General features: G+C 34.0%; 1 protein-coding gene and 1 long non-coding RNA gene across 14 annotated transcripts in view; one reads left to right on the forward strand and one right to left on the reverse strand.

The window, feature by feature from the left end:
- LOC101737749 (basement membrane-specific heparan sulfate proteoglycan core protein) overlaps positions 1-23,094 on the reverse strand; it is a 208,590-nt gene that overhangs the window by 68,795 nt on the left and 116,701 nt on the right. For 3 of the 10 annotated variants that reach the window (XM_062670561.1, XM_062670565.1, XM_062670563.1), the window contains exon 2: positions 16,781-16,895. The exons of the other annotated variants lie outside the window; for them this stretch is intronic. In XM_062670561.1, the coding sequence (XP_062526545.1) occupies positions 16,781-16,862 (82 nt within the window). In that variant the 5' untranslated portion in view covers positions 16,863-16,895. The remainder of the gene's footprint in view (positions 1-16,780; positions 16,896-23,094) is intronic. 10 annotated transcript variants of the gene reach the window in all.
- The window catches only part of LOC134199514 (uncharacterized), a 32,319-nt gene that overhangs the window by 3,226 nt on the left and 5,999 nt on the right, over positions 1-23,094 (forward strand). The window contains exons 2-5 of one of the 4 annotated variants that reach the window (XR_009974031.1): positions 473-572; positions 1,222-1,394; positions 2,603-2,760; positions 3,690-3,783. This is a non-coding gene — a long non-coding RNA (uncharacterized LOC134199514). Of the gene's footprint in view, positions 1-472; positions 573-988; positions 1,395-2,602; positions 2,761-3,689; positions 3,784-21,837; positions 21,939-23,094 lie in introns of those variants that run through there. The other 3 variants (XR_009974032.1, XR_009974037.1, XR_009974034.1) reach the window with 3 other exon arrangements.

The following is a 23,094-nucleotide window of genomic DNA, read 5'->3' on the forward strand; positions in this document are numbered from 1 at the left end:
GGCTGGGACGCCTCTTAATCTGTATAATTATATAATGAAACATAGGCTCATTTTTTCGGTTATCAATACAGATATTTATGAACTCAACCAAATAATACAAAAAAAAAAACAGATATTACCAATATGCCAGTAAAACTACCCGAAAGTGAATAATTTTAGATACTATAGAATTTTCACAAAATCCACGAATACTTCAGTCACAGTAAATTCGTTTACCTACGTAACTCGTAGTCGAGGACATGAGATAATATTTGTATTTTACGATTGTGATGTAAAGAGGCAACAATTTAGGTCGTAGGACCGCAAGGCTAGGCTTGAATTTGTATAAGTCTTCAGTTTTGATATGGTGGTACTATTTAGTACTTATAGAGAACATTTGATGAGACAGACACTGAGAAATATATACATCAAATATTGTCGACTTAAACATTATGATGAAGTTGACGAAGCTCTTTTCGTTCCCATTTTATAGTGTTCGACCTCAAAACGGCGGAAACGTGTATTTTTGGTCCTGAAGTTTCGCTCTCCGCCAGTACTTTCCCGCAAATTAGGTTTTGTCGGCGTTCATGAAGGTAATAATATTTCATTAAAAGCTTTCCACCGCTCCGTTGTTTCAGGGACGCGACGACTTTCGGTAAGTAGCTTGATCGTCCATATTTGTAAACATGTTACAAACGATAAGTTCAGTAAAATTTTCCTCCGCTTTGTATTGAATCGTTAGATCCGTGACTTTGGGTGTATCGAATCCAAATTAAACAGCCTTTTCCTTCCTCGACTCTAGTATCATTCATCTTTGAGAGAGAAATCGGAAAGGGTACTTGCTATGGCTTATGCCGATTTCTTGCTATGACTACTCTGTTTGGCGGAGAGAGGCTTGACAAGAAGTGATTCTCTCCCTTTTTTATACCTTTTGATCTTTGATCAGTCTTTAAAACTATTAATGGATGAGTTGCCTGAAGTTCAGGATTGGCGAGAACGAGCCACTGCTTCGTCTTCCTTTAGTAAGTTTGCACATCGGCTCTCTTGAGTCTTCTAATCAGATTTGGCTGCAAGAGTATACTGGACAACGGGTTTTGGTGGTCCTTATAGTTGGTTGAGCATAAATATGGGTGTCCTTTGATATCATGTTCTTTTTGACTATTTTTATGAGCTCACGATAAATTTTACATCTTTCTTTTTTCTTTCTATTTCTTTCTTACACAGTTACGAATTTAATTGCAGCAGCGTTCAGATGCGTGATATTCTATGGGAGCTTTGACAGTGCGTTATCTGATCTCTGTTATTTGTCAGGATTATTTACAGTGTATTTATTAGAAGATATTACGATTTTGCACTAGTGGATATTCTAAGCGGTCACAAAAAAGAAACATTTGGGATTATTCAGCTACCGCCAGGTAAGATTATGAAATATTTAAGAGTTATATATGTATTTTGTAAATAAATCGAAGGTCCGTTGTTAGGCACGTCGCGTTGTCCTAACAAATACTACAAAGCTGCCGTCAAGGTTATACAAGCGTTTGTAAAAACACGAAAGCTTAGCAAGAATATAATGTCAATTTTTGATATGGCTAGTTATTGAAAGTTTTATTTATGTCGTATCTAGGTTTGTCACACGTGTAAACATTTGAAAAGACTTTCCTTTGTGGGCTTATCCTTAAATAAAAATTACTTTAAGTAAAGTTTTTAACTACACACACAAAAGAGCCACTATTTATTTCTTATAATCGTGGATCTTACAGCAATTTCATATTTGTAAAACAAGAGCTAGATTTAGCTATGAAAGTGTTTCTATTACTCGCAAAGTTTCAAAAATATATTATTAAATGTAATGAAAATTCTATAGAAAAGAAAAATTTACGGATTCAGAAATGTTAATGCGAAATATTATGATGATACAACAATTATAAGCTAGTGAAAAGAAATTCAATATTTCACTACGTTCTAAAATATACAAGTCGATAGAACAAATGTATAAGGATCATGAATCAAAAACCTTAAATTCATTATTAAACTAATACGATTTTATGACAGTTCTAATATTCTGTGGTTTGTGGCGTATTTTACACAGAGTATAAACAAATCGCTTTTAAAGTCGAAGCGGACATAAAATACAACCATAAAATGAACACGGTAAATAATATTCATATGATTATCGCTTTAATAAGCTTTTTTTTAAATCGTTGTCGCATTTCGACTCCACAAAATCGGGCTTATCGTTCTCGGGTTTCCAATAGAAGTTATTAGTAAATTCGTGCATCGCAGTGATCAACTTAATAAGTACCAGACAAGGTGGAATAAGTAAATAAATTAATAAGGCTGCCCCTGGTACAGGGTTGCCCTTATTACGGAATTACTTTTTGCCAATATACTTATTACTTAGAAATATTTAAGAGGCTAGTATGCAGATAGAAGTTGGTAGGGGTGTTACTGCGCGGGTTTTTACAACAATTCCGTTTCGTTTTACGGAGAAGCAATCCTGTTTTGTGGATTGGATTTGCGTTATTTTAATGTGTCTCCGATCTTGTCTCAAGGTGCGTTTAATACTCTACAAAACCCAATGATTGATACTTAGGCCTATAATCCTTGCTTTATATTTATACAGGTGTCTGTTTTATATTCTGCAACCGTTTAACGTTTGTAACGTCACGTTACACACGTTCAAGCCTTTTTGATTTACGCCGCAGTTCACATATTGCCTGCAACATTACCTACTGTGGAACAATTTTTGACAATGATACAAGGGATTTACAAAGAGATTCGGTATTTTTATTTATTGAATAATTTAATTAGAATTTCAGCCGCTTAGAAAGATATGCTAATATTTATATTTACTAAAGACTTCCTGACGTGTCTTCAGTAACAGTTCTGCTACGATATAATCCTGTGGCAAATTATGGTAAAACAATCCCAGGATAGCCGTTGTCGGAACGCTAAGATTTCAACTTAACCCACACACAAAACCCATTGAGTTTCGCGCCGAATGTTCTCACTATGTTGCGATTCAATTCCAGTGGTAGATTCAGCGAAGTTCTGCTCTTGCCCAGGGCAGATGTTAAGAAACTATTTCAAGCTGAGCCCGTGAGCTCGCCCACCAGTCAAAGTGAAGCCGGTACAGCGAAAAGGGTAAAACAGAACCGGTGCTTACTGACACCACATGTCTGTAGATTAGACCGCTCTTCCTATTTCTCAGGAAAAGTTAGAAAAGTGGTCTCAGTTCGGGAAGTGATACGAAATTATTAGGTACCGGTAGCCATTTAACACCACACAAGCCTACCATTGTAAAATAGTTATTTGAACCCATAGAAATCACAAATTTCCCTCCAAATTTCAACGGTTTTTTTTATAATATTTTCGTAGCGCCTTTTTATACGCACCTAACTATAACTCTGTTAGTGATTTTTTTATTACTTTATTTTAGCGTACGATTTTACCGCCTACTTGATATAAATCGGATAATGGAGTCCATAGACACTATACAATGCCTCCTTTAAGATACGAGAACAAAGAGTAAAAGGTGTAAATAGAGCAGCTAAAGTAATACATCATCAAAACGAAATTATATACCTATATACATACTTATATAGATTACTAAATCAAAAATTTTATATATATCAAATCATTGAATTAAAATCACCTTAATCCGTAATTTAAGAGAATTTGTTAATGCATTTGTGTTCGCATTTTCACAGCAAATCATTAAGATAGATTCGAAAAATCTTCGCGGTATTCTGAGCGTTACATCTCGAATATGACGACAGCTAATGGCCACATTATTATGTAAATGTAAGTGCATTTTATACGGTCTAATTTTGGTTAAACGACACTGCTTCAAGACATTAACCATGATAAAATTAACATGATAATATTCGAATGACAATGCTTTTTTTTATCAAACATATTAACTATAACTAAACAATACATTTTTAGAATGAAGTACTGATTTGGTTTTTTTTCCAGACTTGTTTATTACATCTCACTGTCCATATTGCAATGACATGGGCAGTAGTCTAGGGACACTACAGATCACTTTATCTGCCTACTGCTCCGAATTCTCAACTGCATTACGTACGGGCTCTCAAACTGTTTCTTGAGGCTTCAATAGCAAATGTTTATTAACAATTGTCATGTTCTAATAAATTCGACGAACGAAACAGTGATGCCATCGCTGATATTTTTCTTGGTATTGATACATGAAGCGGATAATACAAATATACGTACAAAAAAAAATGTGTGGTGTCGTGGGACACCGGATAGGAACGAACTTCCTTATTATAAAAATATTAAATTTAAGTTCTATTCGAGGTATAAAGAAAATAAAACTGGAGGTTTTGCAACAACCCACGGTCATTCGGTAGCGTGCGAACTTATTGTGGTACACTTCATTCACGGTTGTTTGCATAAGAGTTAGTGTATTGTGCAAACGAACGCTCTGAGATCGTGGTCAATGAATGATAAAAAAATATATTATTTTTTGTACGTTATTACAAAGTTAAGTCGTACACTGTGTGCATTACTAATAAAAATCTTACGTTACGGACGTTTTTTCCCGGTTAGGGTACCCCTCCGCATCGTCCCATAAGGAACTTCGTTCCAAAAAATTGAGTCAAATAGTTATAACGTTAGTTCTATTAGGACAGATATCGAAACGCTAAATGTAACTAATTAATATTATTAAGATATTTTATACAAAATATCTCGTTTATGTTTCCGAACCCTATGAAAAAGCAGATCATGTTTTTTATAGTACACAATAAAATGCAGACCATAAGCATACAGCTTCAAAATAACTTAAAGAGATGTGGGCCTAGTGGAAGAGAACAATGCGGAATGTATCTACAAAGATATTAGGCCGTAATCACAACATGTCCCTAAGTAATTAATATTTAAAAAAGGATTACGTGGGTTGTATTTTGCATATTTCATAACGCACTATTGTTGATGCCGGTCCGGTAATGATTTACAAATATGTAACAGGCTTATTGAGTGAGACCCAAGCGAGATGTCTTTGCATGTTTAAATCAAAACGCGTCTGACTTTGCACCACAGCTTAATTTTATATACGTCTCTCAAGTCTGTGTCTGCTTTTAAAAAACGCTCCGCTAATCGAATAAGTAAAGCAACAAAACAGTACGATACCTGAAATGCTGTTGGCAAAATTTGTTGATGAAAATATTCAATGGTTGTGTGTAATTGAGTCTAGAACAGACTTCAGCTCTCTCAGAGGCTTATTCTAAGCTGACACAACTTATAATTTTTATCAATACATTATACACACATTGTAAGACAAATAAAGTAGGTTTTTTTTAACATACATCGATAATTTTAAATCGGCTTTTATACGTCCATTATTAAGAGATAAATTGACTAATAACATTTTCTGATATTAAATACGTATTACATTGTTATATTTTACAATTTGATATTTCTGTTTCAACTTCACTGCAGCGAATTTAAGCACGCGGTCATTAACCTGTAACGATGTTTAGAGTCTCTGAGGTTTTTTTTTTTCGTTTTGTTGGACACAATAGTGGAATTGTAAACGTTCTGGCTGCATGACTTTTAATCTTTAAGCAAGCTATTCGTTGATAAAATAGAAGTTTAAAAATGAACAACAATTTTGGGAGTTCAATTAGAGATGAGACAAGACAGGGAAGTTGTTGGGACCACCGCTGTCGTCTTTTGTTCAATAGCGCAGTAGATTCAATGTATGGTTTTTCTTTCGGCCGGCTGTATGAAATTGTTATAGGGGTAAAACTGAAGTGGGATAAAAATCCCCCTGATAGGTGATATAGATCCCCATCAGTGAAATTATGGACTCTTGGTAAATATATATTTAGCAACCAACCAAGTTCTCCTTGTGGGTCATGACTATGATTATTGCTATAGGCCACAAAAAACTAAGTATGTTTGTAATAAAAGCACACAAGCGTTGAATGAAAACAAAATTGGACTGATTTGTGTGCGTATATTTTTGTTGTTTTTATAGTCTCCTTCTAGATTATAATTGTTTAGTATAAAAAATCACTGCGCAAATGACACCTCCCTATCATCTACATAAGGAAGGCATCCTTTCCTTTATTCCAAATTAGTTAATCGACTAGATGTAATAAAATAATATGTAATATAAGCTTCAACATCAAATGAATAGAATTCTTAAAGTTTCAGTGGTTACGGTCGAGTTTCGATCGTCGGGTGACCACTAGTCATAATTATATACTAACAAGAACACAATCAAATCACCGTCGAAAAAACGATATATAATGAACTAAAGAGTGAGTTATTTCGTAAAAGTATATTAATCGTTTAATTACAAAAGAATCGGGTTGAGCGTTTATAAGTGTTCTTGAGTCTCGGTCACGAGCAATTGATCTTTTGGCCACGGCCTATTCAATATTCATGAGGCCTTTGTGGGGCACCCCTGTTTGATACTTGGAAGCTTTTTTTTGAAAAGTCATATTTACAACGCACTTATATTAATTTTGAACATTAAAGCGAAGATTAGCAAAAATAAATTTTTTGAAAATTTTTCGTTACGTTCGACGTTACTAATATCACTTAAATCAAAAAAAAATACGGAAAATATTGTCTATTTTAATGAATGTAACATTAAATAAAAATTACTATTTAATTACATCAAATTATATTAAAAAAAACCCTTTATGGGTTCGCGTGTAATTTACGTGATTCGATTAATCATTTTTTTGCATAAATAGTTTATACTCAACTGAAATAAACCGAAATGTAAATATAATTTAGTAAATCTATAAATATAATTATAACATATCATTTATTATAATGTTTCATTTATTATATTATAATATACAAACTATAATTTAGTAAGTCTAATCACGAGCAGATGTTGTAACAAATTTAAAACAATAAATCTATTTGCGTTTTGAAATACATCAAGTGATCGGTGATCGATGTCTCAATGATCTATTCCTGAACGTTGACCTGTTTGCAATTAGAATTTGGTCCAACTCTCGTTGAAGTTTGTGTTACGCTGTCAAAGAAATTCACCATGCGCTCGACAGCTAGCATCAGCTAACAACAATCTTGGTAAAAAATCGTCCTTTTATAGGTGCAATAACTTCAAACATTAAAAATCACAGATACCGTCAGTTTTTTTTAAAACAATTCATCTGTAGTTCTTTTTCTCCAAAAACAATTTCATTGCTGGTAGATATCGCATTTTTCCTCATTGATCATAATTCGATTAAAAGTAGGAAATTAATTAAAATGACAGCATTACAAAGGAATGTCAATTGTAACTAAGATCGCATTCCCGTGTGACCACGAATGTATATGGCGATTTTTTAATAAAAACAATACGAACGTACCATGCCATATGTCAGACATGTGAACGATAATCTATAATAAATCAAAATGCTTCGGCAAGCCGTGTGTCTTTCAGGACAGAGTTGAATCGTAAAGAGGTTACAATGTTTTTTTATATATCTAAAAAGAAACCCTTATGTATTAGATTTCTGGGTAGCTGTGTCTTTTTAATGCTTTTAGAACAAATATGTTTATATAAATATCCACAATATACACTTCTTCTTCTTCTCAGTCGTATGCACTCTTGGCAGAGTGGTCGTGGTCATCACTTCGGTTGGTGGTGCGCTTCACCAGACGTCGCCATTCCTCGCGTACCGCGGCCCTTCTTGTGCACTCGTTAACGGGACCGTTTAGAGCTGCCTTTATTTGGTCGGTCCATCGTAACGGTGATCTGCCGCGCGGTCTTGTACCCTCTATCATGCCCTGCACCACAAGGCGCTCAACTGAGTCGTCACCTCGCCGCGACACATGCCCGAAGAAAGTGAGAATGCGACCCTGAACGATGGAGGATAGTCGCTGCTTGATGCCGAGTTCCTGTAGAATTGACTGATTCGTTCTGAACTCTGTACACGATATTTGCAGCATTCTTCTCCAGCACCACATTTCGAGAGCATCTATCCTCTTTTTCTCACTTTCTCTCAATGTCCAGGTCTCAGCAGCATAAAGAAAAATGAAGAAGACCAGTGCTCTTACAAGTCTGATTTTAGTGGCTTTAGTGATATTTCGATTCCCCCATATTTTCTTCAGCCTGTCCATGGCTGACCTCGAAACAGCCATACGCCGCTTGACTTCATCAACAATACAATATACACATAGATGTAATAAAAATAAAGGTTGAATTATTGAAGGTGGAGAGTAAACATCACTGATTCTGGATCTTATACTTCAAGTGTACGAAATGATTGATTCAACATTAAAACTACCGAAAGGTACATTGTCCGTGGTATTAATCCAATTTAAAAATAAAAATCTAATCATGTAAACTAATCACAGCGAACTGTCGTGATTTGAATGCATTGATATTTCTCACTCGGTACCGAAGGCGTTCAAGTACTTAAGTACCTATATGAAACTGTAATGAGCTTATCGCCAGCACAGTCATTCTTTCAACATTTAGATAATTTGAACTATTATAAAACCAAAGACACTGCAATTTGGCAAGATAAAGTATTAATATTATTCCAATAACGGAAACAAAACTAATTTAAAAACGATTTCCATTCAATCATCTTGTATTGATTCTAAATCATAATTTAATTTTCATTACAGCGTATTAATTAATTTCATTTAATAATCCATCGGTTTTTTTTTTAAATATAACTTGTAACACAATCAATCATAATTAATATTGTATTTTTGAATAATACAGCGTTAATTTTGATTGGTTTACGAAAAGACTGGAAATTTCAAATTTATCGGTGAATTAACGTAATGGGATGTGCAGTGAATTATTATAGTTGATTCAATTTATACCCAAGTAAATGATCAACGAATATAATCTATTGATACATTTTTAAATAGAGCTTTCGTGGTACTGAAAAATTTCGTTTTGATTATCTTTAAAGACCGGCTGTATACGGACTGTTACGAATGTGAGGTTTAGATTTTTGTTCGAATAAGACTCATCATCATCATTATTCTGCCCTTCTCCCAGTCACTTGGGGTCGGCGCAACATGTTTTCTCCTTCCATACTTTTCTATCATATACCATTTCTTCGCTCACTCCCCTCTTACCCATATCGTCTTTCACACAATCCATCCATTTCTTCTTAGGTCTACCTCTTCCTCTATATCCTTCCACATTCATAGTTAACACTCTCTTACCAACCTCATTTTCATTTCGTCTCATCACATGTCCATACCATCCCAAACGCGCACTCCTCAGCTTCACAGGTGCCACTTTCAGACTTCCTCTAACATATTCATTCCGTATTTTATCCATTCTCGTTACTCCACACATCCATCGCAACATTCGCATCTCTGCTGCATGCAATCGCCTTTCGAATAAGACTGTCAACAAAAAACCCAAAAAATCCACTACTTTTGTATAGTCACAGAAAATGATTTGATCGAAATCTTTTCACGAAATTAATTTACATTACATTACTAGTTTACATTACATTACTGGTTTCGAAACTTCATAAACTACATTCATTTATAAGTGGTGCAAAGGAAGCCTGCACGAGTAAGTAAGGAAGATATTGCCGTACAGTTGAAGCTTCAACCTTATGATTGGAAAGCTGTAGATCAGCAACGAAATTCACGTTTTAATGTCTATGTTTACCGCTTACAAGTAAATAGAGCGCTAAAGATAAGCTAACGTGGCCTAACGGATAAGACGTCTGGTGCATTCGTATCTAGCGATGCACCGGTGTTCGAATCCCGCAGGCGGGTACCAATTTTTCTAATGAAATACGTACTTGAGAAATGTTCACGATTGACTTTCACGGTGAAGGAAAAACATCGTGTAATAAAAATCAAACCCGCAAAATTATAATTTGCGTAATTACTGGTGGTAGGGCCTCTTGTGAGTCCGTACGGGTAGGTACTACCGCCCTGCCTGTTTCTGCCGTGAAGCAGTAATGCGTTTCGGTTTGAAAGGTAGGGCAGCCGTTGTAACTATACTGAGACCTTAGAACTTATACCTCAAGGTGGGTGGCGCATTTACGTAGCAGATATCTATGAGCTCCAGTAACTAATTAACACCAGGTAGGCTGTGAGCTCGTCCACCCACCTAAGCAATAAAAATAATTAGTATCTGTAATAGTCAACCACGTACTTATTATAATTTATATATTTATTCAAATACTCGAACTGCAACGAATACAAAAAAAACCACACAACTCGCTGTTCTTAAATAAAAACTACATATAATTCAGTTAGATTCTCAACGTGGAGAAATTAAAAACATAAACAGATTCTGTTTTCATTACATCCCCAGGAAGTAACGTTCGCAGAAGGTTTAAAGTTTATTTTATTTTTTAATAAATCATATTATGTACAAAATGTTTTTACGAGTAATCGGATTAAATGCTCCATTCGCTAATGTCGTTATCATCGGTTAAAAGCTATAAAGATACCAGTCTAGTCACTGAATAAAATTCATTTTATGCTTTACATCGTTTTTTCTGTTTGTCAATGCGTTATATCGTTAATCCTCGTATAATCGAAAATGACACCCTATTACATAATTTTTTTTCATATATCAGTTCTAAAATAAGATAATCATTAATACCTAATTCAAGCTATCTTGAAAAAGTTTTTTTTTATAATTTTTCAAGTAATTTTACTTTGCTATTTGCTTTATTTTGCAATATTATGCAACTTTACGCACGATATTATTACCATTTTTATGCAAAAAAAGAAGCCACCGAACTATATTTTTTTGTTAACTTTGTTATTTGATTAAAATAAGAATGTATGCCGTAGTGGAGTATACCAACGTATATCTACAATATTACTAAAAAACGAATATTTAACCTATTACATATACATTCCGGTTTAAATTAGAAAAACGATTTTTTTTTTTTTTTGTAAGTCTCCCCTATCCAACATGACTCAAGAATTCACACATTCACAGAGTACATTCTAAAGACCTCTAATTGATTTTAATGATCATTTACATAAGGCTATCTAAGCACATTTTACTACATAGAGGGTTTATTATCGATTCGGCTACTGTATTAAGTGTTCGGGTTTGAAGGCGTGTTTAATCATATCTCACTGTGAATTTCATTTCAACACGGATTAACATTTCTGGAATGGGTTCCAAAGAGATATTTTATTAATTTAATCAAAGTCTAAATACAACAAAAGCATTTATGTAGCATATTTGTTGAATCTCCTTGATGTTACGGAACCAAAATATGGATGCAAAATTGAATTTTTATATCGACATATCGCCCACAAACCGAAGCACACGGAAAGATAATATGTATCCTTGCGAGGATTTATTTTAACCTCACAATTGACAACTACTTTTACCGCTCAATCTGATAATTATACTGACATTGTTACTGTCATTGAAAACCGGAAATACTATAAATAATCTATACTAATATACAAATCTACAGTGGTTTTTACGGATGTACCACCATGAACTACTGAACCATGAATCCGATTGACTTGAACCTTGGTATCAATGTAGAAAATACATGTACTTAATGGATAAGCTAATATTTATATGAGTGTTGGACTCCCTAATAATAATGACAATAAATAATAATGTAAATTTTAAAGGCCCAGCGAAGCGAGCGAGTACGGCTAGTATAATATAATACTATTATAATATAATATGCTCAAAACTAAAATGAAACTTCTTTTATTGGCTTCTATACAGTCGAGGACATGGCTCGCCTAGTATGAAGTGATCAACGGTATCCATAAACATCAGAAAATGATGTCGAAATATAACGCCAGTCCCACCCTTCACATCGTGATTCAATGCATCCTCGCTTTGCAGTAAAAATTGGTATTAGTGGAGTCTAGCCATACAGGTTTACAATATGACATTAACATTTTGATGAGTATGTTTTTACTACATGACTTTTTTGATTTCGCTTCGCAGCTATCCATTATGCTTTTAAGATTTGGCACTTCGATTATTCTACACACTTCCCGGAAACTGAGCTAAAATACTTTACATACTGGATACAATAGGCGTCTTACCTGCATTACCTACAAGTAATGTAAATGCTATATTATCATAGCTCAATATGCGCTCCGTAAATAAAGGAAAGGTCAGTCACAAGACTCGGAACCTTATGCAAGTGATCGCCAATCCAAGGACCCGTTTCGCTAGGGAATAAACATCCATCTAATTTCGTTAATGAATGTGCACTGCAAATTCTAATTAGTTTCAATATTTTTGAACAGAAACTGTCTTCTTGCAAATCAATTGTAAAGTTCTTAGTAAACTTTTGATGATGCAGTCTAAATGGAGTTCGTGGATTTTATTTATTCATTTTCAAATCTGGATGATTCTCTTTACTCTAAATTATAGGATTACAATTGATTAAAATGTTTTTTTTTTTTTAATTTTTCGTTCGTTGTCTATTAGATAATCGATCACATCGGTTTCTAGAATTTAATGGATTACCTAAATGCGTTGAAGCACTCGCATCAAATTACAAAACACCTTTTCATTTAGTCGAAATATTAAAAATAAATTTTGACTCATCATAACACAAACAAAACGCAGTTAGTTGCTCCATTTCGTAAACTGGTTTTACGATCGAATATTGAAGTCGACCTATATTATTAGACCATTCTCTGGGAACTAGTAAAGTATGGATATTAAAACGAAACAAGAAACATCCTACGACGGAAACTACACTGGCCAGGTTAACTGTATCGGTAAAATACAGTATGGATCCAGTACGCTTGACACTGCTAGAACGTATTGCATTATCCTACCTACTTCTGCTGTGGGCAGGATACCTATTATGCCATACTGTAAAATTGTACCTTGTGGTCGTGTCTTAAAGCGGCTGGGAGCTCACATCGTGATTTGTATGGAATCCAATAAAAACATAGTACTTCTGAGCGCTGATCAGATCTATCCATATCTATTAGACATTTTAAATACATTACGAATTACGATATGGCATAAGAAAAAAATACTTTTGTACCGAAACTAGATTTACTAAATAAATTCTTTTTATATCGATATATTCTAAAAAAAGTGTATTCTTGATCTCGTCCAAGCTTAAATCCACAATTGATATTATTAGTGGGCGTTTCATAGTTCAAATAAAACTAAAATTATTCGTTACATTATTATGAGTCTAAAAGAAAATATAAATATCAATCACGCTGAGCGTCTTCTAAGTCCGTTTCTGTATGAAAATAGACACACGAGTCGGTTGGCGTACAAATTGAATTATATTATAGAAAGATCTGGAATAACAATACGTTTATCAATTGATTTATTTTCAGAAATCAATTTCGATTGGTCATCGACCTTCGAAGATGTGAGATTCCATTTTTAAAATGTAAACTCATTGTCTTTACTTTAAAATGAAATAAATACCTATTAGTTCATTGTTATTTTCATGCTAAAATCAAGATCAATAAAGTTTATATTAGCACTCTCTTATAAGTTCAACTAGGTGGTCTAATAGAAATCACTTTTAGCCACAATTTTTTATTGGTATGATAGAATTTCTGACTTTACAGTTTGACATTTTAATATTTTGCTATGGTATATGGCATATACTTGGCATATATGGCTATGGCATATACTTTTCTATAAACAGTAGTTATAGACATTTACGGTTCATTCTACGCAGGACGATTTTTTTTTGTTTATTCCGATTGTAGGAAGACGAGTGCATACGACCCCACTTATGGTGAGTGATTACCGTCGCCCATGGACTTCAGCCATGTCAGGGGCAGGGCCTTACCTACCCAATTTTATTTATTTATTTTTGAAGTTATACTTCTTTAGGCTCGTTATGAGAAATTGATGAGAGTGAAATTTTACGATGCGCGCGCACCGTGACACAAAATTAACAGAAATGAAGTTGCCCACTAAATCGCTCATTACAATACGACTGACGTAACTTGGCGAGTCTGAATATAGCCGCAGGTGAACTTTCACGCATGTACACTCGTAAAAAAAGTGTTATTAGCATAAATTTTTTAACGTTAAATATTTATTATGGATATTTAATATTTAAAAAAAAAAAACATAAAAATAAAGTATAACTTCTTACGCGCGTACTTAAGTACACGCACCCTTTTTTTATTGCTTATATGAGTGAACGAGCTTACAGCCCTCTTGGTTTTAAGTGGTTACTGGAGCCCATAGATATCTACGACGTAAATGCGCCACCCACCTTGAAATATCAGTTCTAAGGTCTCAGTATAGTTACAAAATAATAGTTTCTTGAGATCTGGCTGTTTGTTTGTCAAACAAACACCTAAGTCGCCCGTGACTATGAAAACTGCAAAGTATTAGTAGCGTCTGAAATAATATAGTAAAAATAAAAACTCTAGATACACTATTACGCAAACTACCAAGAAAAATAGTTCTACGACTCGCGAAAATCGAAGAAAATACTATACTAATTTATACTCTGCTCTTACAAATGTCTGTACATCTTCGTAATGTATTCATTGATGTGGCCGCAGAGGGCGGGGCACAATCAGCCGTTTTGTGACCCATTCTCCGTCTCTAGTCGCAAAACACAATAATTGAGCCGTTAGAAACGGCGGAATGTTCACAAATTGTTCAGGACCGTGGGCGTGGCTGACACTTGTTAAATTAATATTTTTATGGCCGAAACGGATTGGTATCCGAATGTATCCAACCAAAGTATGTATTAAGCGGATCGAAGAAAATAAGCGTCCTAAAACGGCTCTCCTGTCCATCCTATTATACTTCAATAACAATTAAAGTAAACTAATAAATGGTTATTTAATTTTTTACTGGTGGTAGGACCTCTTGCGAGTCCGCACGGGTAGGTACCCCCACCCTGTCTATTTCTGCCGTGAAGCAGTAATGCGTTTCGGTTTGAAGGGTGGGGCAACCGTTGTAACTATACTTGAGACCTTAGAACTTATATCTCAAGTTGGGTGGCGCATTTACGTTGTAGATGTCTATGGGCTCCAGAAACCACTTAACACCCGGTGGGCTGTGAGCTCGTCCAACCATCTAAGCAATAAAAAAAAAGATGAAGAGAGATAAGGAAGAAAAAAATACGAAACGCTTTTTATTTTAATTTACACGTCAATGAGAGCATTATATATATCGACGCTTGAAAGGCAAAAGTGACTAAGCGACAATAACTGCTTTGTACATAAATGATAGGCAATAACCATATTCGATGTGGAAAAAATATATATTTCTAGGTCTATTAGAATCATTTCAATCCTACAGCTACTAGCTAGATTCTACTACAGCTAGATTCGTTAAAATAATTTTTGTTTTCAGGTATTTCAACTTTAAATTAGTCTACTGTAAAGTTCACGCATTGTCGCTTAGTTACGTTTGCCTTTCAAGCGTAGATATGTATTTGGTTTATTTGATACTTTACATGGATGCAACCGAACAGAACACTCGAATTTAGAATTCATTCTACTATCATTCATAACCCGTCAGCTTACAATAAACACCCATATTAAACAACACTTCGAAAAACAGTTCTAAACTCTAGAAATTAGAACGATACCCCTATATAAAATGCGTTTTGTCTCAATCCCGTTTTATTATATACAAACATTTTAAATGTGCTATCGAATCAGCCACCTGTTCGAGTGATTGCGTATTCGTTGTGTAAACATTTCACGTATAAACAGTACAAGTATACTATGATCAGCATTAACATGACTTATCATCTCAATACATACACGCATTGGTAACGCTAAAGCATTTTGTGAGCCTGCACAGAACGGCTCTAGGGTTGTGCCTATTCTGGCTGGAAGCAATCGAGTCATAATGGCTTGAAGTCGCGAGGCTTGAATAGTGGTCGTTTTATTGAGACGTTGGATCTCAAGTATCGCGGTGATTATAATTTCTGTAACTCTCCACTAACCACATTTATTTTTATTTTATTTTTTATTGATTTGATGGGTAGACGAGCACAAAGCCCACCTGGTGTTAACTGATCACTGGAGTCCATAGACATCTACAACGTAAATGCGCCACCTACCTTGAGATATAGTTCTCAGGTCTCAGTATAGTTGCAGCGGCTACCCCATCCTTAAAACCGAAACGCATTGTTGCTTTACGGTAGAAATAGGCGGGGTGGTGGTACCTACCCGTGCGGACTCATAAGAGGTCCTACCACCAAAGTCCCAAAATTACCACATTAGGCTTGTGAGCTGATCGTCTGCCCATTTAGAGAAATTAAAACTGAGCGGATGTTCTCACATTACAGCAGCTCCACATTTCGTATAGATAAGTCTGATCATCGATTGGATCCTTATTAATTCTTCGTTTAAAAACATCCAAAAATATATTAATCTATTGTTTAAGACATGAACGTAATGTTTTGTAATTGTTAATTTTAATACTAGAATATGACTAGAATTTTAAAACTGTCCAACAAAAACGTAACTAAAATCCAGATTAGCTAAAACTTCTACTTTTTTAGTCCGCCCGAACGCTCACAAATGTTTTATTTGGCAGTTTAAAAAAAAAACACATAACGCAGTTACAACGGCGGCCAGCACTAAATGGTTCAGTGATGGACATTCCAATTTGACTACGTGGACATTCCTTTTTTTTTTTTCAAAAATAAACCACCAAACGTCAGTTTTCACAATCAAACCATTTATCGAATACACATCTGCATAAACAACAACAGAAAATGTTGTAAGGCTTACTAAGAACATACTTAGTTTTGATAGGAGTTACGTTACGGAATCCCTGAAATAAATAGCAGAAAACATTCTATTGTCATTGAAATAAGTCGATACAGCTCAGAAATGTACTTACGTATTATGCGGAGCTGGGAGCGCGCAAGTACACAGCCAGCAAGCAAGATTAGGGACACCCACGCCCCTCTGTGACATATCATTTTAGCAGATGCTTGTATGTATCATTTATCCTTCTGCAATGTGACGTGCCGCGGTTGACAGAATATTTAAAAACATATCCACGATTTAACGTATCTGTTCTAAATCTCCACACAGAAAAGCTCGGTTAAAGATTGAATGATAGTCGACATCAAATTGGCAGTTACGATTTACGTTTGTAAAACATGAATCGGATAGTTGGTATCGGAAACTTTTTATTGACGCATTTCTCAATGCTTTTGTTTTTCTTAAATATACTTAGGTGCAGATAAAGCAACGATTTTTCCAACAATGACAGACCAATAAAGTTTTTCTCTAGTGCGTTTGCGCGTGAGCTTTTCTTATTTGAAACTGGTTAATTGCTTGTGTTGTGTTAAAAGCTTGTTATTTGACTTATTCATTAATATTAAATTTTATTTAACTTTATTGTGATAATGATAGCATGTTGACGTAAATAACACATTTATATTGTTGACAGCTGTCATTAGTTTATTCAACTCTCTACTTTTATAGTTCGTTCGCGTGTGCTAAAGAGAGATTTTGTCTAGTTATGAATTATAGTTACTACATTCAAGGTATCTATCAGATTTGATTTTCAAAAAAAAAGAATTAAACAAAATAAACATAATATGTATATGAAATACATTAACATGTTTTTTTTAAATACACGTACTTATACAAATTATGAGAGTATAAGGGATTTTATTAAGAAAATTAACAATGCCTATAGAATATATCATAACGAATAAATCATTTTAACCGAACCTCATGACGAAGCTATCTGTAATTTTATTATGTAATTTTTTTACATTTAGTTATTCGATTATGAATACAATATTTTACAATAAATTGACGTCTGACGAAATATACCTTACCTAATTTGGTACTCACGTGAAAATTGCTAAAATAGTAATCTAAATAGAATAAAAGGTTTTTTTAATCATGATGATCCTGATCATTGTACTTGTGCTACATATCCCAATTAATCACACTTTTTGATATTGCAAAGTCAGATAGACACAGATTAAGTTATAAAAATGCACCAAAAACAAGTCTAAATGTTTGTTTATTCCAATATTTGCATATTGAAACTTTTAAATTTATAATGCTAACATTTAAATTAGCTATAAAACATAAGGCGGACACTATGTCAACAAGTAAAAAGACAACTATTTCCCAATGGGCAGCCTCATTCCACAGTAAAGATTTCAATCGGAACTTCATAAGAAACTGCTAGTAAATCATGTGTGTCTTTTATTACAAAACGTAGGTTTATCGAGTGACAAGCTATAGAATTTCTCGTCGAGCCGTGGTATCTATTTACATCGTAAAGTTATAAAGTGATTTATTTGTCATCAAATATATAGGAACTTGAAATATGATTAATTTTATTGGAGCTCTAATCTTCATCATATTGGAGCCAAAGAATTATCTGAGAGAATACGTAAATATAGGTCCAGCATATTCGAGGTGGATGTTTCGGCAAATGGGTTTCATTTTCTTATTAATTTTCTTTAATAGATCGAATAAATTGAAATACGTTTGCGTTTTTCATAAAGAGTGTAATAATTGGAATAAATAAAAACAATGACAGACATAAGTGACACAATGACATTAGTCATACATAAAAAAATATAAAATTATTTATTGAGTTTTATTTAAGGTTTATCGCGCGAACATACCCTAATTAAGATTATATTTACAATTCGAAAATCATACAAATTTCGTTCTTCATCAAGAGTTATTCAGCTTCACTTTTCGCATTTGATCTGGCTATTGTTTTTTTTAAGGCCGAGAACGGATCAAGTCCTATTAATTAGCCGCCATTTTGACCATAGAAACTATTGCTGTTATACTATATCCCATGCATCTGCGGTGTTAGGATTCTCGTATTAAATTCTTACCCAACGGAACGGTGTGTGGGCACACTGGTTTGAAGGCTAGCCATTCTAAATTAATCATGATTTCGTTTAATGACTTCCAAAATCCACTATAAATAGTAAAAATATTTGGTACTCAATATTGATTTGTATTATTGTACGCTATATATCTAAATTATGTACATATATAAATATTAATACCAAACAGTATGCAGATATCCGTTTGATTTTAAACCTGTTTCCTTATTCGAATAGTTTATTGAAACGTTCAGTTTTGATTTTTTTAATTAGACTATAAAACTTTCAGTCATGTGTACATTATCTCCGCAAGCCGGAAACTGGCGAATTACGAATGTGTAATTTCTACAGGAAATGTATGCATCAATATGTAATTTGAATACAATAAGCTCAGTATATTGTGTGCAACAGTTTAATATACGAGACATTTAAATAGTGTATTATCTTAACTGACGTAAATTCTTAGTAGTCGCCATTTGTTACTCAGTGCAACAAACAGTAGTGACTGTATAAAAGATGACGTCATTATGTAAATTTATCGTTTTATGATTTCTTAAGTTACAGTACAAAAATATGGACATAATATCTATCGACTACAAAAAAAACTACAAAGTTAAATTGTCTTTGAATCTTTTATATTTCTCCATTAAAGGGTTGATTTTTTATCATTGAAACCTTTGAGAACATTACAAATTCTAATAAGTTTCAGTTTTTTCATTGTCATAATTTAAAGGATTTTTTAGTGGTTTATCTAAAAATAATATTACGGCGAACCCATAGACTATTGTCTTTATATTTATAAACATAGAAATAAATAGATTAAATTTGTTTTAATTATAGCATTCAAACTTTAAAATTCAGTATTCATTGGCATTTCCAGTTGGTTGATTTTAACCTTGTAATTACATCATAAAAATATTCCGGAAAAACAAGGTGTCATGAATACAAAGCGATAACAATGACGTCAGATTTTCAAGGCTGATAAAAGAATTACCAGTTATCTGATAAAATACCTCGCAATGACCCACTAAGCACAGATTTGATGAGACAGAAAATTGGCGATTAAATTACATAGTTTATCTTCAACTATGACTACTCGCAGAACATTCTAGAGCATTTACTTATATCAATGAATTTAAATATTTCAAAATAGTTCTGAATTATCATCGATTACTCGCGTTGAAAAACGAAGCGTGCTTTCTTACTTTAAATTTCTGAGAGTACTAAACTTTCAAAAAAAGTATCACGTTCAACTTCGTTCACAAAGAAAATGTCATTCGTCTCGTCTTTCTTTTAGCATCGGTTGTCAGTTTAATGCGGAAATAAATCGTCCGAAATCACGAGATGCACGCGACTCAAACTTAAAAGGGGATCAGTGGAACAAAAAGCTGAAACTATAATTTGTTTATTAGCGAAAAGGTTGGCAGTTACTCCGCCACAGGTTGTTTTCCGAATTGTCTGAAGTTTCTGATTAAATCCGTGACTGTCGTGTCACGAGTCGTTGACCTCAATGGCACGATTGATCAAACTTGGTCGATGTAATCGAACGACATTAAATTAGTCTTCAAATTTACTTTAAAACAACTATATTCATTTCAGTACTAAAAGTCATACGATGGGTGATGTCCCCGACATACTATGAAAGCTTTTCACAGCCATAAATTACACTGACCAACTACACGGAAATCGCATTTCTACCAATATAGCCGCTTTTAATCTATGACGGACAGTGGATTTTTGGTTCTCACTCTTAAATATTTAGATGTGAACAGAGAAACGAACTAAAAGGCCTTCGAACATGTCACAAAATTGTTAGGCCGCCATTTGTATCATTTACGAACAGACTCTAGTTTTGGTTGAGGTGATATCGAAAGGACCACATCATTACGTAAAATTGGCCATCAATTTACTCTAAAACTGTAATGAGCTGAAATATGTAAAGGATTAAGTACGTAATGAATACGTCATACAATTTGCTCCAAGTTAAAACTTCAAGTACAAGAGCAGCAGCTGCTGCTTACAATCGTTTTTATAATATATTTTACAGGAGTTATATTTTTGTTGTTCTGAAACAGGACTCCACGCAGCCCGGTAACAAAGTATATTTTAAACAACGCTTATGTGCATGCAAAGTTAAAACACGTTTTAGAATACATTTTTTTTTTTCGAGAAACCTTTGTTGTTTCACCATAAAAAAATGTCTTGATTAATTCGATATGTGTTAAAAAAAAATAATATTTAAACTGAATTCATTTGCATTTTTTTCAAATATCTATTATTTATTTTTACAACTGCATTTAGTTCGGATTTTTTGCGACATTAGGCATCAAAATTGAATCATTGTTTTCTGACGGCGCACAAAAGCTATGTTCTTCAAGACGCAAAAGTGAAAGAGTACTCCCTCAAAAAGTGTGTCATTCCTTTTTACCCTCATGTGCGGAGTCTTCCCGTAATTACTGAAACGTAGAATAGGCCTTTGGAAAACGCGCAGTTGTCTCACTCCACTAAAAAATAATGGACGCTAAGATTTGGATATCTAAGCTTTCAACCATTCGAAATGTTTCTAAACTAAAATGTTCTCAAAATATTTACTAGTAGAATTTTCTTGAATTAAGCTAGCAACAAAATAACCTACATCTTCATTGAAAACAACACTTAAAACGTTACAAAAATCGGTGATTTGAATACAAAAATCGGTGTCAATACATCAATAGAAGACGTAAACGTAAGCAATCGACGTCAAAATATAATCAAATAGATTGCTGAAAACTAAACTGAACGAAAATATGCTTTATGCTAATGATTGTAACATCGATAATCGTATGTTAAAGAAAACATCGTGTCATTCATGTGAATCGACAGTGTTATGGGCGGCTATTTTAATTACATGACGCTACGGTTATCGGCAAATAGTCGGCAACTACCAAAGCACTGCTTTGAATCCGTGTTACCATCAACTATGAAAGCTCGATAATCGTTATAGTTTTATGTATTTTACGTGTTTACCTCTGATTTTAAATATTAAATATGAATTCCAGTTTGCTTGTTGCTTTAGATTTTATGAGTGGTTTTTTTTTAGACATCTTCACCAAGGCACCGCCCGTTCCCGACGTGAAAGTATTGTACTGGTTGGAAGAAAGGAACGGCGATTAAACTATACAATTAACATTTTCTTTTGGGGTGAGTTACAGCATTCAAGCCGCGATGTCTTAACATCGGCTGTACCAAGAAATAGCCTATTCAGTCCGAGACTTTTCTTTAATTTTATAAAACGATAGTAAATAATAGAAAACAAAGATAAATCACAAAGATTTATTTAATCTACTAAACTTCGATGCAATGTTTCAGAAATTAAATTAACGACTTATAATTCAGAAACAGTACCGCATTACGGATATTCAGCGGTTTTTGTGAAGCGTTCATTGCGGGACACTTATTTAGGAACTGATATTAATATTACTGGGGACACGAATTGCGTGCTCGCTTCCTATCAGTTTTATAAGCGCCAATTGATAAACGCGAGCGGATTAAAAAATTACTCTGATTTAATTGAATGTAATATAAATCGTATAACTGTTGGAATAACGACTAAGGAGCTTAAGTTTTCCCGCGGATAATAACCTATATTGACAAGAAAAATAATATACCAAACAAGGCAACAGAAACGTCCCTTATTTTTGTTTTCCGGTACCTAATCGTTGGTAGCCTAAGGAGCTATACCAGCTACGCCAAGTTCGGTACTTGGTAGAAGCTGAATTTGGGAAGTCAGTTTTAGTACCACCGTAATTTAAGGACTACTTCACTTAGTAGTCGTCGTGGCGTAAAGGATAAGACAAGACAAGATAAAAATGTGCTCGAATTCCGCAGACAAGTACCAATGTTTTAATGAAATACGTAATTAATGAATGCTTACGATTGAATAAAAATCAAACCCGCAAAAATTATGATTTGCGTAATTACCGGTAGTAGGACGTCTTGTGAGTCCGTCATTCCATTTCAAGATATGGTGTATGGTAGGTGGCGACATTTACGTTGTAAATGTCTATGGGCTCCACATATATAATTAAGACATTAATTTCTATGAACTGCGTCAAATAAATAAATTCAATGTTTTAGAACTGAAATGAGACTTGCTATGAAATGCTAATTGGTTTCAAAGTTTGAGTATATAATGGTTCATTTTGTCGTGATTGGTTTGGTGGTTCATTTGGTGATTTAACCCAACCCTTAATATGGGTTTTTAATGTACCGAACTTCACGACGCTTTTCAAATGGTTTGGAGCTGAATATACTACATACATACATAACAGGCAAGTTATGCGGAAGAAGACAAAGA

Source organism: Bombyx mori, chromosome 1 (assembly GCF_030269925.1).
Source record: "Bombyx mori chromosome 1, ASM3026992v2".
Taxonomy (NCBI): domain Eukaryota; kingdom Metazoa; phylum Arthropoda; class Insecta; order Lepidoptera; family Bombycidae; genus Bombyx; species Bombyx mori.